The sequence below is a fragment of the Microcebus murinus genome, chromosome 1 (assembly GCF_040939455.1).
Source record: "Microcebus murinus isolate Inina chromosome 1, M.murinus_Inina_mat1.0, whole genome shotgun sequence".
Classification (NCBI taxonomy): Eukaryota; Metazoa; Chordata; class Mammalia; order Primates; family Cheirogaleidae; genus Microcebus; species Microcebus murinus.
The window spans coordinates 123,053,582-123,069,335 of NC_134104.1; the positions used below are offsets into that span (position 1 = coordinate 123,053,582).

The window sequence follows — 15,754 nt, forward strand, 5'->3', positions numbered from 1 at the left end:
AAGACTGACCCAGTTATATTTCAGAGTTTTATTCAATTACTTTTAAATTTTTATTTTATATAGTTATGGGATAAAAATTGATGTTATGATATACGTATACAATGTGGAGTGATTAACTTAATTAGCATATCCATTTCCTCAAATACTTATTTTCTGTGGTAAGAATATCTGAAATTTACTCTTAGCAATTTGAAATATTCAATATATTATTATTAGCTGTAGTACCATGTTGTGCAATAGAAATTTAAAAGCTAGCTGGGTGCAACGGCTCACGCCTATAATCTTAGCACCTTGGAAGACTGAGGTGGGAGTATTGCTTGAGCTCAGGAGTCCAGCCTGAGTGAGAGCGAGACCCCATCTCCACAAAAAATAGAAAAAATTGTTGCGCATGCCTATAGTACCAGCTACTTGGGAGGCTGAGGCAGGAAGAATGCTTCAGCCCAGGAGTTTGAGGTTGCTGTGAGCTATGATGACTCCACTGCACTCTAGCAGGGGTGACAGAGCAAGACCCCATCTCAAAAATAAAAAAAACCTTATTACCCCTAAAAGAAACTTCGTACCTTTTGCCCAACATCTCCCTATTCTCCCCATCTTTGCAGGCTCTGGTAACCACCATCCTACTCTCTGTTTCTATGAGTTTGTTTTAGATTCCATTTATAAGTGATTTCATTTGGTATTTGTCCTTAGAGTTATATTTTAGAAAGATCACTTGCAATGATTTTTAAATTTGTTGTATGTTTTTTGTTTCTTCAGTGTCTGTCTACTCTGTCAATACCCACTAAGTCCTATTTTCATTAGGTGAAAAGTCTCTTTGAAAAGGGCAATAAAAATCTTGACATATTTCTTAAATATGAGTTAAACAAAGGAGTGAATAAACAGAATGACTTTTTCTAAAGAGAATGAAGCAAATTTCACAAAGCAAGCTAAGAATAAATGCTCGGTAGACAGGCAAAATTTAAAGTTTAAGCATCACAAAAGTACTTTGAAGTTAGTTAAGACTTTTGGCAGCTGACTCCACTATTCTCTCTGTGTGTGTGTGTGTGTGTGTGTGTGTGTGTGTGTGTGTGTGTGTGTGTGTGTGTGTGTGTGTGTGTGTGTGTGTGTGTGTGGCGCATACAATTATGTACAAACTCACAACCCTAAGTTTGTTACCACTCACCAACCCTAAGTAAGGGAAATCAAATCAGTACTATATAGGTGAAAATCTATTTGTTTAGTATGTTTGCTTTCCTAAAATAATGCTAAATCTAGAAAGTCACTTACTTGTGCTACTAATTCACTCTGCTCCTTCTGAAACATTCGATTAATTGCTTCACAGGCTAGACCAACAGTATCTGCTCGCTTTTTCATTCCATTCATCAGTGGGCCAATGGTTTCTAAAGATGCCATGGCTCGAACACACAGCTAAGTGCCCAAAAAGAGAAGGTTACTTGTAATAGCAACATTTTATACAGCACAGTAGTAACAAAATAAGTAACCCCCCCCAAACCCCCACCATAACCCAACAAAACCTACATTCAGTTCAAGTTTAATAATAAAGTGAATTAAATTCAGTATCATTAATTATAACATCTAAACTGGTTTAAGAAATGATAATATACCATGCGGTTCATATGCAAAAAGGCACATGGTAGAGAGGGGATTTATACTACAATGTACATTAGTCAAGAAGAGGGAGAACAGGTAAACTCTGGAGCTGTAAGCTACTGAACAGATTCATCAATACCTCGTTCTCAGACAGGGCATGGATAACCCGGATGGCACTCTTAGGAATGGCATTGTTCCTATGATTCATCGCCTGGATAACTTTAGGAAGATGGCCCAAGGGTGGGACTTGATCTGCCAACTGAGGCTGTGCGTTGAAGAGACACACTGTTGCCATTGTCAAAGTTTCCAGAGTTTCCCCCTAGAGGGTATAAAACAACCAAAACAAACTATAAAAATACTGTTATGGTCCTAAATATCCTTGGGCAATGCATCTGATATTCAAAACTAGGGATTCAAAAGTTCTAAGTGCTGATGCTTGAAAACTAATTCACAAATCCTAGGAGAACAACAAACTTCCCATTTTCTTTGATAAAAGGCATAAGTTTAAAGAACTTTAAAAATACGCTTTTTTTTGTTTCCCTGTGCATATAAAAATTATGTTTACACTATATTGTTGTGTATTGTGTGACAGCATTGTCTAAAACAATGTTTATACCTTAATTAAAAAATACTTTAGTGTCAAAAAATGCTAACGATCATCTGAGCCTTCAGTGAGTCTTAATTTTTTTGCTGGTTGAGGGTCTTGCCTTGAAAGTATGTGCTATCTTAATCTAAGCAGCCTTTCACTAGGCCAGGTATATCTCATTTTTATTGCAGGTTTAGGAAATCATATCCCAAAAGACACTACTAGAAATTTTCTAGTTAATGTTAGAGACAATGTCAGCGTCAGAGAACAATTCCAGAGAATGTAGAACTAGTGAAATGTTTTCCCCAGTTCTCTTAAAAATCCTACTATTTAACATGTCTGCCTGCCATAATGCACTTTCGATTGTGGATAATAGATTGCAAAGACCTGTAGCTTATACTATTATATGTACACATATATACCCATAACAAAATGTATCTTAAATGAACATGAAAATTGAGATGTGCCCCCCAAAAAAGGTAAAATAGGAGGAAACTGTTTTGTGCTTTCCTTTTCTAAGTTTCAGCTTCCGAATTTTTGCATTTTCTAAGCAAACTACGTGTATAGTAAAAATCCTATTAAAAATAAAAAGAAAATGACTATGGAGAGTAACACTGATAAACATCTGACATACTAATCATTTTTTTAAAAATTTCACTAAGTTAATGGCAGTAACTATTAATAATTATTTCTAAGCACTCAGAATGTGTCAGACATTATGCTAGGTATTCCACACATATTAACTTATAAAACCTCAGTCTCAGGGGTAGGTTTATTCTATAAACCTGGGGTTTATTCTATAAATGAATATTTATAGAAATTTATAGAATTTATAGAATGGGATTATTCTATAAAGGAGGCAAAGTCAGACGTATTACCCAAGGTCACAAGCTTGTCAGTGGTGGAGCTAGGACTGTGGTCCAGGACCATCTAATAGTACAGCCTGGGCTCTTAATCATCTCACGCTATAGGCAGCCTGTTCAATTCAACAATAATCATATATTCAACTATTTTCAATCTAAAGGTTCAAATAACAAAGTCTTATATACTATTAGAGTTTCTGACTTGCCAAACCAAGACCAAGGCTACCTTCTTACTCACTTCTGCTTTCCTGGTTGTCTCCGGTTTTGAGCATAGGTACAGGGTTCAACCACATGGTTACTACTTTTCTGTCAATTTCTTTGACTAGGGTCATCCCTGCCATATACATATACATACACACACACACATACATATATACACACACATATATACACAAAACAGAGTAAAGAACATGCCCGGGCAGGACACACTTTAAGAGGAACAATGGACATTGGCTTTCTCCTTAAAATTATATCATCATTGGAAATAGGATGGCAAAAGCATTCTTTCAGAGGTTCTGTAATTGTTAGAAATAACATCCTCTCAATATAGATACTGCTAACTTTGGTTCATAAATAACCATTTTACTGAAGAGTTTCACTTTTGAACATGGCCAAAAAAAGGATAGGTGTGCATGTGTGGCTGCTATTGAAAGACGCAGCCGATTTTTATTACATGGTTAATGAGAATGAGGTTTTAAGAGGAGTACCATCAGTCTAGTTAGCAAATTCTAGTTAGATTTGGGAATGACTGAAGCTTACATGAGGATTGTTCTTCTCCAGGAGTTCAGTTAATTTTTCCAATAGTGCAATAAGAAATTCTCTAGGCTTTCTTAGAACCCAAGCTGGTTGTGCAATAAAGATCCTCAAGAAGACTCCTCCAACAGCAAGTTCACCCTCTGCCTCTCCAAATACCACAGCAAAATCTTCAGGTAACTTTAAATAGAGAAAGAACGACAGTCAAGACACAATAGTCATTAGTTATACATGAAGCTATCAATGCAAGCCCTATTAAAGAAATGTTTACAAAATCAACCAATTCATACACAGCCACGAACATAACCAAATTTAATTAAGAGTTTCATTTTCTCTCAATAAAGTTTGGCAATGGTGCATTTATTAGTTACTTGCTTCAAAAGTATTTCTATTTTTATTTTTGAAAAGCCTTATTTTCCAAGGGAATACTAAAGAGTTTTAATGACAATGTAGCAATAAGTTGGCAATAAACTGGCTCAGTAGGAATTAAAAGTAAAATAAAATAAAAGAATATTTTACCTTCCAGTTTACATCAGGGTTGTCCTGCTGATTTTTAAAGTGCCTTGGGGAAAAACAGGGGGGATACCAAAGTTCAGTCACAAACTACACTTTAACCTTTAGAATAAGTCTTAGGCGAAAGGCAGAATGGGACATGTTTGCCCTTCTCGGTAATTTTATTTGAAGGCTATATGTTACTACCTTTGTCTTTACTTACTCTAGCATCATTTCTCTAACTGTTGTGGACACTTTATCTCTAGAATTATCATTCCAAATTAACTCAGGATTTTCATGAGTCCCTTCGAAAATATGTACAGCAGCTTCAGGATTGTCTCTCATAGCATCCATGAAGACGCTGGGTAGAAATTTCATTAATGTAATTCGAACCTATAGGAGGAGGTTTAAGAAAGAAAAAAAAAAACACCTATTGGAAACATCTTAATATTTGGTTTGTTTTACATTTTGCTGAGATGGAATATCAGTATAACTTGTGTTATGGCTTAGTGGGCCACAACCCACTAAGTAGGAGAAAAGATACACCTTGGTTTATGCAAAGGTAAATTTAAACAAGACTCAATATGACCTGGTTCTACTCCCTTACCAAGTTTCATTTCTACCCCCGGCCTCAAACTTAAGGAACTTTAAGAAATTCAGTATTACCTGGTGTGTAAAGTTGCCAGAGCACACCCTGCTGGCTCATGCCTTGCATAGCTGCTCTCTCTCCCTGGAATGCCCTCTGCTGGCTTGTCCCTCCAATTCTATCTCACACCTCCCATTCCCACAAACTGATTTTTCTCATGCCACCTTTGTGTCTTACAAGTTATTTTTTAGTGCATTTATTTTGTCCTACTATGTTTTGCTAAACTTTGCCTCTTCTAAAAAAGATTTAAAAGGCAGCTTAAAAAAAAAACCCATCTAGCGTACAAACACACAAATTGAAAATTAGTTTGAGGTACAAGGACAAAGGGAAATGAGAGTTGGGAAAGTAAGTTTTTTCCTCCAGATCACCACATCTGTTTTTCTTCTCCAAGTCAAATTCTGTGCTCAAATCTTATCATAACCTTCCCTGACCCAGTCTGTCTTGCTAGATGCTTATAATCTCAGTCCTGGCACATCGCAGATGCTTAACTATTTACCTGAATAAACGAAGACTAATATGAAGTCAGCGCACCAAGGAAACATCGAAAGCTCTGTATAATTGCTAGTGATATACTACAAATTTAACTCTGAACTTCCTAGCAGGCAATGGACTAAACAATTTCAGTTACATGAGAGCATCTACAAAATAAAACCATGTTAGTTGCTTCAGAGACACCCAACTGTTTCTGGAGGAAAAAAGCAGTTTCTCCTGAGGCTCCCATTGGATGGCATTTGTTATATATTAAAAAAGGGTGAAATCGGCAAGGTGTTTCACAGGGTAATTTCTTCCTATATTCCCTAAGTATGCTGAGAACATCCAACCAAAATACAATTCAATTCTACAGAGGACAAAAGAAGGTAGAGAAGGTGACTACGGACATCACTGTTCTTGGTTATAAGGTCCCTGAGTATAAGAACCATGCCTGACCTGCTCATTGTGGCACATCTGCCCCTAGTAGCATATTCTCACAAAGCTCAGAGAAACACATATTAAAAGAGAACTAAAAGTTGGAGCAGGATGTACAGGATATTTTAGTTTTTCTCACCGTGGAGCTAAAGAAACTTAGGTTTAAAGACAAATTAACCAGAGTCATTAAGCTAAGTCAGTGGCCCCAGGTCTATGATTTGTTCAGAAAACAAGAGTTCTGCTCACAATGTCATGCTGCCACCTTGCTTTATAAGGCCAATTACTTCATCTTTAAAACAACAAATGATTAAAGTTTTTTTTTTTTATACAAAATCATCTTTTGAAACATATTTGGAATACTTGGATATTTAATAAGAAACCCAGCTTAATCCTTTTCACTGTTAGGTAACACTTAAACCCCTAACAGAACACTATTGAAACCATTCTACATCAATTTTAGAGCAGAAATATCTAATATGTTTTTATATATTTCATTATATCCTAAGTATGTAAAAAAACTAATAACTAATCTCATATTTTAAAATATTTCATAGCTTGAAACAAAAACTAGAATTGTTTTTATGGCAAGTAAGCTAAATTTGAAATAGTAACCTTTCTAGAAACAAACCATTTATATACTTGTAAAAAACTATATTCATAAGGCACTACTGCAGAAATCATCAATTGACCAGTTAGATGAATTTCAAATGTCTTATATTTAAGAACAACATTTATGATTATTATTAATTTGATAAAAAAGCAAACTCTAGTTTTTACTTAGGTTAACTGTCATAAGCTACTGAGTCTTCTCATTTCTAAGTTTACTTAATATAGTCTACTAGCATCTGACACTTTATAAAAAAGGTACATTAAATTATTTGACCAGCTATACAAAATCAAAAGTTTCCTCCTATTTGATTTCTGATAATGCTTACTTTCATTTATAAAAGACAGTATTAAAAAGCAAAGCTTCTTAGCACTTGAAATGTTTAAAGCATTTCAGGTGCTAGGAACTACATAACCTGAACAACACTGGCTATGTGCTATCATTTCTCAGATACAACATCAAAAGTACAAGCTACAACAAAAATAGATAAGTTGTACTTCATCAAAATTTAAAACTTGTACTTCAAAAGTTACCTTCAAGAAAATGGAAAAAACACCAACAGAATGGGGGAAATATTTGCAAATTGTATATCTGATAAGGGATTAGTATCCAAAATATATAAAGAACAATAAGAAGATAAATAATCCAAGTTAAAATTAGCAAAGAATGTGAATAGATATTTCTTAAAGATAGTCAATGTAATTGGCCACCAGGGAAATGCAAATAAAAACCATGAGATATCACTTCATATCTATTAGGATTATAATGAAACAAGATATCACAACATGTGTTAGAGAAGATGAAGAGAAATTAGAACCCTCATACAATGCTGGTGGGAAAAATGGTAGCAGCCACTTTAGGAAACAGTATGAATTCCCCAAAAGGCTAAACACACCTGTAATCCTAGCACTCTGGGAGGCCAAGGCAGGCGGATTGCTCAAGGTCAGGAGTTTGAAACCAGCCTGACCAAGAGCCAGACCCCGTCTCTACTATAAATAGAAATTAATTGGCCAACTAATACATATAGAAAAAATTAGCTGGGCATGGTGGCGCATGCCTGTAGTCCCAGCTGAGGCAGCAGGATCGCTTGAGCCTAGGAGTTTGAGGTTGCTGTGAACTAGGCTGACACCATGGCACTCACTGTAGCATGGGCAACAAAGTGAGACTCTGTCTCAAAAAAAAAAAGGGGGGGGGTAAAACACAGTGTTATCATATGACCCAGAAATTCCACTCTTAATAAAAACACATATCCACACAAAGACTTGTTTATAAACATTCATAATATTATTCAGAATAGTTAAAAAGTAGAAACAATCCATGTGTCCATCAAGATAATTGGATAAACAACATGTGGAATATTTGGCAGTAAAAGTGAATGAAGTACTAATACTTGCTACAACATAGATGGAACCTTGAAAACATTATGCTAAGTAACAGAAGCCAGTCACAAAAGACCACATATTATGATTCCATTTATGTGAAATGCCCAGAGTAGGCAAATCCATAGAGGCAGAAAGTATATTAGTGGTTGCTGGGTACTGAGAGGAAAGGGGACTGGAAAGTGAGTGCTCAAAGCTCCTATGAAGGAGCTGCTTCTTTTGGGACTGATGAAAATGTTCTATTAATTGATTATGGTTGCCCAATCTTTGCATATAATAAAAACCATTGTACACTTAGTATGTATGAATTATATGGCATGTCAATGATATCTCAATTATGCTGTTACAGAAAAGGAAAAAAAGTTTACTGATGCCAGTTTTAGAATCTCTTGCTGCAAATCATTCAATTAAGGAGCTGATACTTGTATTTTTCCTGTCTAGAAAATTTAAGCATAAAAACATTCACTTTGATAAAATTTGTCCCTCATATATTTAAAAAGTCAAAATATTACTAAACAGCTCAGTCAATTCTAGTACATATTAAAGCATCTAAACCATTATTTAAAACATCTAGTATTAGATATTACAGTTATATGCTACCCTACTCCAGCATTGAGAAAATTCAATATTAAACATCAATATTCATTCTTTTATGGACCCTTCTGTAGGCATCCTAATGTAATCTCCCTCATCTCATCAAATCTGCTGAAGAAAGATTATTACCTTATTCCTAAAGTACAACAGTTTTGGATTCCCAATACCTAGACTGAGAGATCAAGGAAAACAAAACCACCAACCAACCAACCAACCAAAAAACTGAATCCAACTTGTTTTCCTGATGTAAAAAGTGTTCATTATCCTTTAAAATTTTTTTCCAACTCAACTTTATCTGGAGATACAATGTGTACAATGGAAGCCACCTTGGGTTTAGACAGAGGTAAGGGACCTGTAGCCTCTTCCTTACTCTCAAAGTACATTTGTAGACTCCCTTGACCAAGAGTCCTAAAAATCAGTCCAAGTAGGCTCCAAAACAGTCACTTGGGAAGTAAGTGTGTTAAGCATGCACATTCCTGGGCCTCATCCCAGATATAAACACAACTCTGAAAAGTAGGGCTCACGAGCCTTTATTCCACGGTTCCCACCATTCTCTGAGGTGCTCCTTGGTGGGCCCGCACAGAGAATGAGTCAGTGAGCACTATTTCTTTTGAAACTGATTTAATAACAGAATAGAGGAAGTTTGCTAACACCCATGTCTGAATGAAATTCTATTCAGAAGAATTGTTTTAACAGGTTCCTATACTCCAAAGTGGACCATGGCTCCAGAGATTATCTGGTTGTCTACAATTCTGGAATAAAAGACCTCCCTGCAGAGTGGGGAGGAGGCAGAGGTACTGTTACACTCATGTCCCTCATTTCCTGCAGGTGGCAGTCCTCATTTCCTGCAGGTGGCAGTCCTTCCTAATTCAGGTGTGGAATGTACAAGACAGAAATCACCATCTCCTTTACTAGCTGCTTCCACAGGCCAATCCTTGCAGTGTGGGAGTCTAACGGTATCTTCTGTCATAACCTGAATACACTTTTGTTCTCTCTTCAAGGGAGTTTATCACCATTATCCAAACACCATCTTAAGACTTTTCAATTCCAGTGCGGGCTTCCTTGACTATAGTTTTCTCAAATATTTATATATAGGAACAATTTCAGGTATGTCAATCTTCCAACTTTCACATCAAATCATTTCCTTATCCTCACCACTCAGAATTTGGCAAACTTCATGAAATCATTATTAAAGTGACAGAACTTTAATAATTAATTTCCTGCCGAAAACTTATTTGTGCTCACCTTTGGACCTATTAGTTTATCTGCTGTCATTTTAGCAAAAAGTTCTGCTGTTTGGGCTCGAACCTGTGGATGTGTTGAATTGCAGAACATATCCAATAAATAAATCAAAGCTCCTATGAAGGAAAAAAAGAATTAGTGGTTATACATAAAGAATTTGACTTTTCTAATCAGTAGAGTTCATTTTCAACCTTATTTCAACTTAATACAGTTTGATTTTTTAAAACATCTAGCCTTCCAAAGTATTCTTCCAGTATATCAGACTGTATAAAGCAGCTCAAAATAAGCTTCAGCATACTGAACATGACTGGATAAGAAAACACTCTATACGTTACCCTTTGCCATTGCTTCTTTGATTATTTTTGTACTTGATGTCAAAGCATAAAGAGTTTCCAGAACAAGCTGACGACCTGCAGAACAAAAGACATTTCAAAGAATGCATCATGTTAGTTTACATTTACTGCCATCAACTCTGTGTCATGCACTCAACAAATGTTCGACACAGGGCATCGTATTTAATCTTCACAACAACCAGCAAGACAGGTATTCTCATGGCCATGTTATGGATGAGGAAGCTGAGGCCCAGTTTAACCAGCCTAGGGTTTCACAGCTAGTGAGCTGCATGGCTGGGTTTTGTATAAAGGTCCGTCTGACTCCAAAGTCCACACTTATAACTGCTATGACAGTATTCTGTCTTCCTACCTCATTGTTCACTTCATACTCAAAATCTTCTCACTTCCTGACACCCAGAGGGCACTCTGATCAGGCATCTTAAGATTTTTACCTGGTATTACTGTCTTAGAGAAACAAGTAGGAAGTAGCAGTTGTAAGATAGTGCTCTACTCTAAGATAGGACAGCATCCTTCTGAATACAACCTGTGTCCTCTCACTCAGTCATTGCCATATGATATGCAAGTATATTGGATTGTTGGCGTTTACTCTTCTAGAGTAAAAACGGAATGACAGACAGGTAGCCAAAGAAATAAGGAGTCGGCAAAGAAGGTAGAGACTGTACAGTACTAAGCTGAGACTAAAACAACAACAATGACGTCTCTTATCGAATAGTATAAGATAGATAATTTAGTCTAAAACATAAAGAACAGAGTAGGCTGAAATATCAAGATATCAGTTATTTTACCGATAAGAATAATATGTTGACTAGACAATATATATCAGGTATAAATATAAAGTTACACTTTCAAACTATAATTTCTGTAACATTCTTTATTTCATCAACCAGTTTAGTTTTGCATTGTCTGAAGTCTCACAAAGTTACTGAAAACCAAAAAGCCAACTAAGGTTATAGGTATGATAAAAATAATCTTTCCAAGCTGCCATTTTAAAGAGCTATTTCAAGCATGTCATCTATTCAAGAAAAAATGAAAATTCAACTCCATTCAATTAACTCAACATAAAGAAATGCCAAACATATGCAAGGCACTGGGATATAAGATGAATAAGATGGGTTCCTATTCTCAAGGAGGTGGATAAATACTAAGTCAAGATTAACATGATTTTCAAGGGGCTGGCAAAGCCCACTGAGCAAGATACTCTGACCATTAGCAGTGAGGTTGGAGTTATGTTGCAATTGCCTAAAAAAATTCAATAATTTTGCATTTGAAAAGCAATCTCAAGGTTGGTGCTAGCACAGCTATAAATTATTACACTACACAACTACATGGTTTCAGAAGCCTGTATCATAATAGGCTATATTCAAGAAATAGAGTTGTATTTCTTAATCATGTTGGTGTGGTAATAGTCTCTGTTAGTAGCAAATCTGTAAAAGACACAGTACACAGGATTGTGTGCTGAAATGAATACAAGATAATTTTTACCATAAGTATGTTTTTTTATCATTCAATACCAATTATTTTTTTTTATAAATCATGGTATACTAGTTAATTCTTAATTACTCATGTGTGGATTACTCTCAACAAATTGAAGATCCCAGGTTATTTTCCTTTGCATTTCCATGTCTCTCATCACTAACTTTTGATAAGAGAAATGCAAGATAACATTATTAATGTATGTAAAACATAATTAGGAAGACAAATCTAGTGCAAATATTCTAAAACTAAACATGGATAGTGTTTGTCTGAGGTCCTGTATCAACAACGTAATGGCTCCCTTCCACAGGTTGGTCATGCTATGGTTTCCAAAATTCCGTTTGTGAATATACATACTTGATGGTAATGAATGTAGAAGAGCCAATAAATTGGACAAAACCATTGATTCAGCAATATTGTTTACACAATCTTGATTAGATGTCACAATATTCACAACCTGAAAATTAATCAACAGGATAATTAAAAGTCTGGGAAATAATTTTAGAAATAAATCACATTAAGTCACACAGACTTTTACAAAGGTGAGAAAAATGTTTAGAGGACAAAATATTTAATTTTTAGAGAAGAGATTAATTTTTAGACTGACTCCCTCCCTCCCTTCCTTCCTCTGTTGCTCAGGCTGGTCTCAAACTCCTGGCCTCAAGCAGTCCTCTGGCCTCAGCCTTCCAAAGTGCTGGAATTACAGGCATGACCCACCACACCTAACGTGATTTAACTTTTATTATTCTATTAAAAGCTATTTCAAACTAAACTATAATCTAAAAACACATTATATAAAAATTACTCATAAACTACTCATACACCTGTTACTGGAGGGCTGTATTTGTTGTTCTTTGTGATAAATTATAATGAGCAGGAGCATCTGATAAATGACCCTGGGAACTCACTCTGGGTTGCCTGGACAAAGAGCTACCTGTGACCAGGAACTTCCTGCTTCTCTCAGAGGAAAAGGCTTCACCCAAATAGTACCCCATGGGACCAATGGCTTCATTATACCAAAAAAGGGGCCTCCAACTTCTCTGGGACCCTAAGACTAACAGGTTCTAGGCAGCTGGCTTTCCTAGACAACTCCTATAAACAGCACCACACCCAGGTCTCCGTCTGTAACCCTCACTGAAAGTTGTTTTTGTACTAGACCTGTAAGAAGGGACAGGCACTGGGGGTAAGGGGGTGAGGGTCAGTCCTCTGGAATACAAACCCACAGTATATAGCCAGCAGAGTACCCTGGCCTCAGTCTCTCTCTCTGTGAGGATGCTGAGAGATCAGAGAAACCCGGCATCCTCTTCTTTCTGATCTGTGACTCCTGAGAAGAATATAGACTTCCACAGTGAAGTCCATATTCACACATGACATTGTACAATGTAATCCAAGCCCTAATGCCCAGCAATGATCACAAAGGGAACTACCTTGAATAACACTGTATTGATAACCACTCTTCAAACTGAGTATATTAATTCAAATTTTAGAAACATATTTGGCTTAACAGGTAAAATTTTAAAAACTATACTGCATACTTCCATTCAATTTCAGATAATGACTGTAGGACTCAAACCATACACAGTGAGTGGCAGGAAAGATAACATGCTTTACTACAATATGGCTTTTACCTCTAAAGCCAATTGCTGCACTTGACCAGCTCCATGGACTCGAAGAAGAGAAAATATTAACTTAAAGTGCCCAATGCATTCACTTTCAGAGCCTAGGGAATAAGAAGAAAATGGTTATTTTTTATTTCCAAAGAGATGTTTTAAACTACAGACCTTCAGAAAACTGATAAAAATCTCTGATAACTCTTTCTAAACATTCATGACATGAAGTGGACTGTCTCCCTAAGCAGTAGTGTATCTTAAAAGGCAAAAAGATATTAGCGTTTCTTAAGTTTGTTTTGTTTTCATTCGCACCCTCACCCCTATCACCCAGGCTAAAAACAAGAACCTCTATCAAATAATCCAAATACAGCTCAAAAATCTAAAGTGTAAGGTAGTAATTTTACTGTTTACCTCCAGACTGTAGGTCTAACCTCTTCAATTTGGCTATATTTTGTGAGTGTTCGACATCATTTGGCTTTTAAGTAAGACTGGGTTAGAACTCTGCCACCTGAAGACTAATTACAAGCAAACTGAAAAACACATATAAAGGACTCCTCCTGAAAATATATGGAAGGCAATGGCATTTCCATTCCTGCTTACTTCAAATCCTAATCCCACACAATTACTATCATTTTGTTCACAAAACAAAAATATTAAACAGTAAGGTTTTATTCAGCATATACTACTTCTTGCTATAAAAGTAGTAAAACATAGAGCATAATTTGTAATCTTTTGAGGCCTCTTAAGATAACTTAGACTGCTTTAACTGAAAGAGTCTGGAAATATTTTATAAATACATTGCTTTTATTTTTTTTTTTATTTTTTATTTTATTTTTATTTTTTTGAGACAGAGTCTCGCTTTGTTGTCCAGGCTAGAGTGAGTGCCATGGCGTCAGCCTAGCTCACAGCAACCTCAAACTCCTGGCTCAAGCAGCAATCCTCCTGCCTCAGCCTCCCGAGTAGCTGGGGCTACAGGCATGCGCCACCATGCCCGGCTAATTTTTTATATATATATCAGTTGGCCAATTAATTTCTTTCTATTTATAGTAGAGACGGGGTCTCGCTCTTGCTCAGGCTGGTTTTGAACTCCTGACCTTGAGCAATCCGCCCGCCTCGGCCTCCCAAGAGCTAGGATTACAGGCGTGAGCCACCGCGCCCGGCCAATACATTGCTTTTAAATTCATTTTCTAACCACTTCTTAATAGGTAAGAATTGTCATAAATACATTAATGACACACAAACCTTACATCTAAATTAAAAGAGAGCAAGTAATTCTAATACGTGAACTTTATAGATGCTATCAAAATGAAATTTCTATGTAGGCTCTTCCTCAATATTTTACAAGTTCGAAATCAATAGGCTGCTTTGCTGCAATTTCTTTCTACCTACACTAGTAATGTTCTATGCTAACTCCAAATAATAAAGGAAGTTTTCCTTGGATTTTATAACACTATCTCTAATAACAGCACAATGTACACCAGGTGAGTAATTTTTCTAACATTTAATTACTGTTATTTTATTTGAATAATTTTTTGGCAATAACCAAAAAGTCAGAATTTTAATAGTACTTTAATGCATCCTGAAAAGAATAAAAAAGTACCTGAAAAAGACACCTGCACTCGAATGTTTATAGCAGCACAATTCATAATTGCAAGGCTGTGGAAACAGCCCAAGTGCCCATCAATCCAAGAATGGATTAATAAAATGTGCTATATGTATACCATGGAGTACTATTCAGCTCTAAGAAACAATGGTGATATAGCACATCTTATATTTTCCTGGTTAGAGCTGGAACCCATACTACTAAGTGAAGTATCCCAAGAATGGAAAAACAAGCACCAGATATATTCTCCAGCAAACTGGTATTAACTGAGTAGCACCTAAGTGGACACATAGGTACTACAGTAATAGGGTATTGGGCAGGTGGGAGGGGGGAGGGGGGGCGGGTATATACATACATAATGAGTGAGATGTGCACCATCTGGGGGATGGTCATGATGGAGACTCAGACTTTTGGGGGGAGGGGGGGAAATGGGCATTTATTGAAACCTTAAAATCTGTACCCCCATAATATGCCGAAAAAAAAAAAAAAAAAAAAAAGTACCTGAAAGATAATGTTCAATATTATTTAGAAAGACCTGGAGTCTTCAAGTAATTTAAATTGAATTTGTATTGTTTTATGTTTTACATCTTATATTTCTTTTTTTTTTTTGAGACAGAGTCTCACTTTGTTGTCCAGGCTAGAGTGAGTGCCGTGGAGTCAGCCTAGCTCACAGCAACCTCACACTCCTGGGCTCGAGTGATCCTTCTGCCTCAGCCTCCCGAGTAGCTGGGACTACAGGCATGTGCCACTATGCCCGGCTAATTTTTTATATATATATATCAGTTGGCCAATTAATTTCTTTCTGTTTATAGTAGAGACGGGGTCTCGCTCTTGCTCAGGCTGGTTTTGAACTCCTGACCTTGAGCAATCCGCCCGCCTCAGCCTCCCAAGAGCTAGGATTACAGGCGTGAGCCACAGCGCCCGGCTTACATCTTATATTTCTTATCTAATCAAAGTTACCAAAGTTAGAATTAGAAGCTGCTTTTAGAATTTCATTAACCCATCTCCCTTGAGTCAGGCTAGAATGGTAACATTTCTGGAAATGTCCGCTTACAGATGT

The 15,754-nt window shown here is 36.4% G+C and overlaps 1 protein-coding gene across 1 annotated transcript in view; it reads right to left on the reverse strand.

Moving 5' to 3' along the window:
- The window catches only part of DNAJC13 (DnaJ heat shock protein family (Hsp40) member C13), a 122,133-nt gene that overhangs the window by 9,285 nt on the left and 97,094 nt on the right, over positions 1-15,754 (reverse strand). The window contains exons 45-53 of the mRNA XM_012766876.2: positions 13,110-13,201; positions 11,839-11,938; positions 9,991-10,065; positions 9,659-9,771; positions 4,505-4,674; positions 4,309-4,351; positions 3,796-3,969; positions 1,727-1,906; positions 1,264-1,404 (exon numbers count right to left, since the gene is read on the reverse strand). Of these exons, the coding sequence (XP_012622330.2) occupies positions 1,264-1,404; positions 1,727-1,906; positions 3,796-3,969; positions 4,309-4,351; positions 4,505-4,674; positions 9,659-9,771; positions 9,991-10,065; positions 11,839-11,938; positions 13,110-13,201 (1,088 nt within the window). The remainder of the gene's footprint in view (positions 1-1,263; positions 1,405-1,726; positions 1,907-3,795; positions 3,970-4,308; positions 4,352-4,504; positions 4,675-9,658; positions 9,772-9,990; positions 10,066-11,838; positions 11,939-13,109; positions 13,202-15,754) is intronic.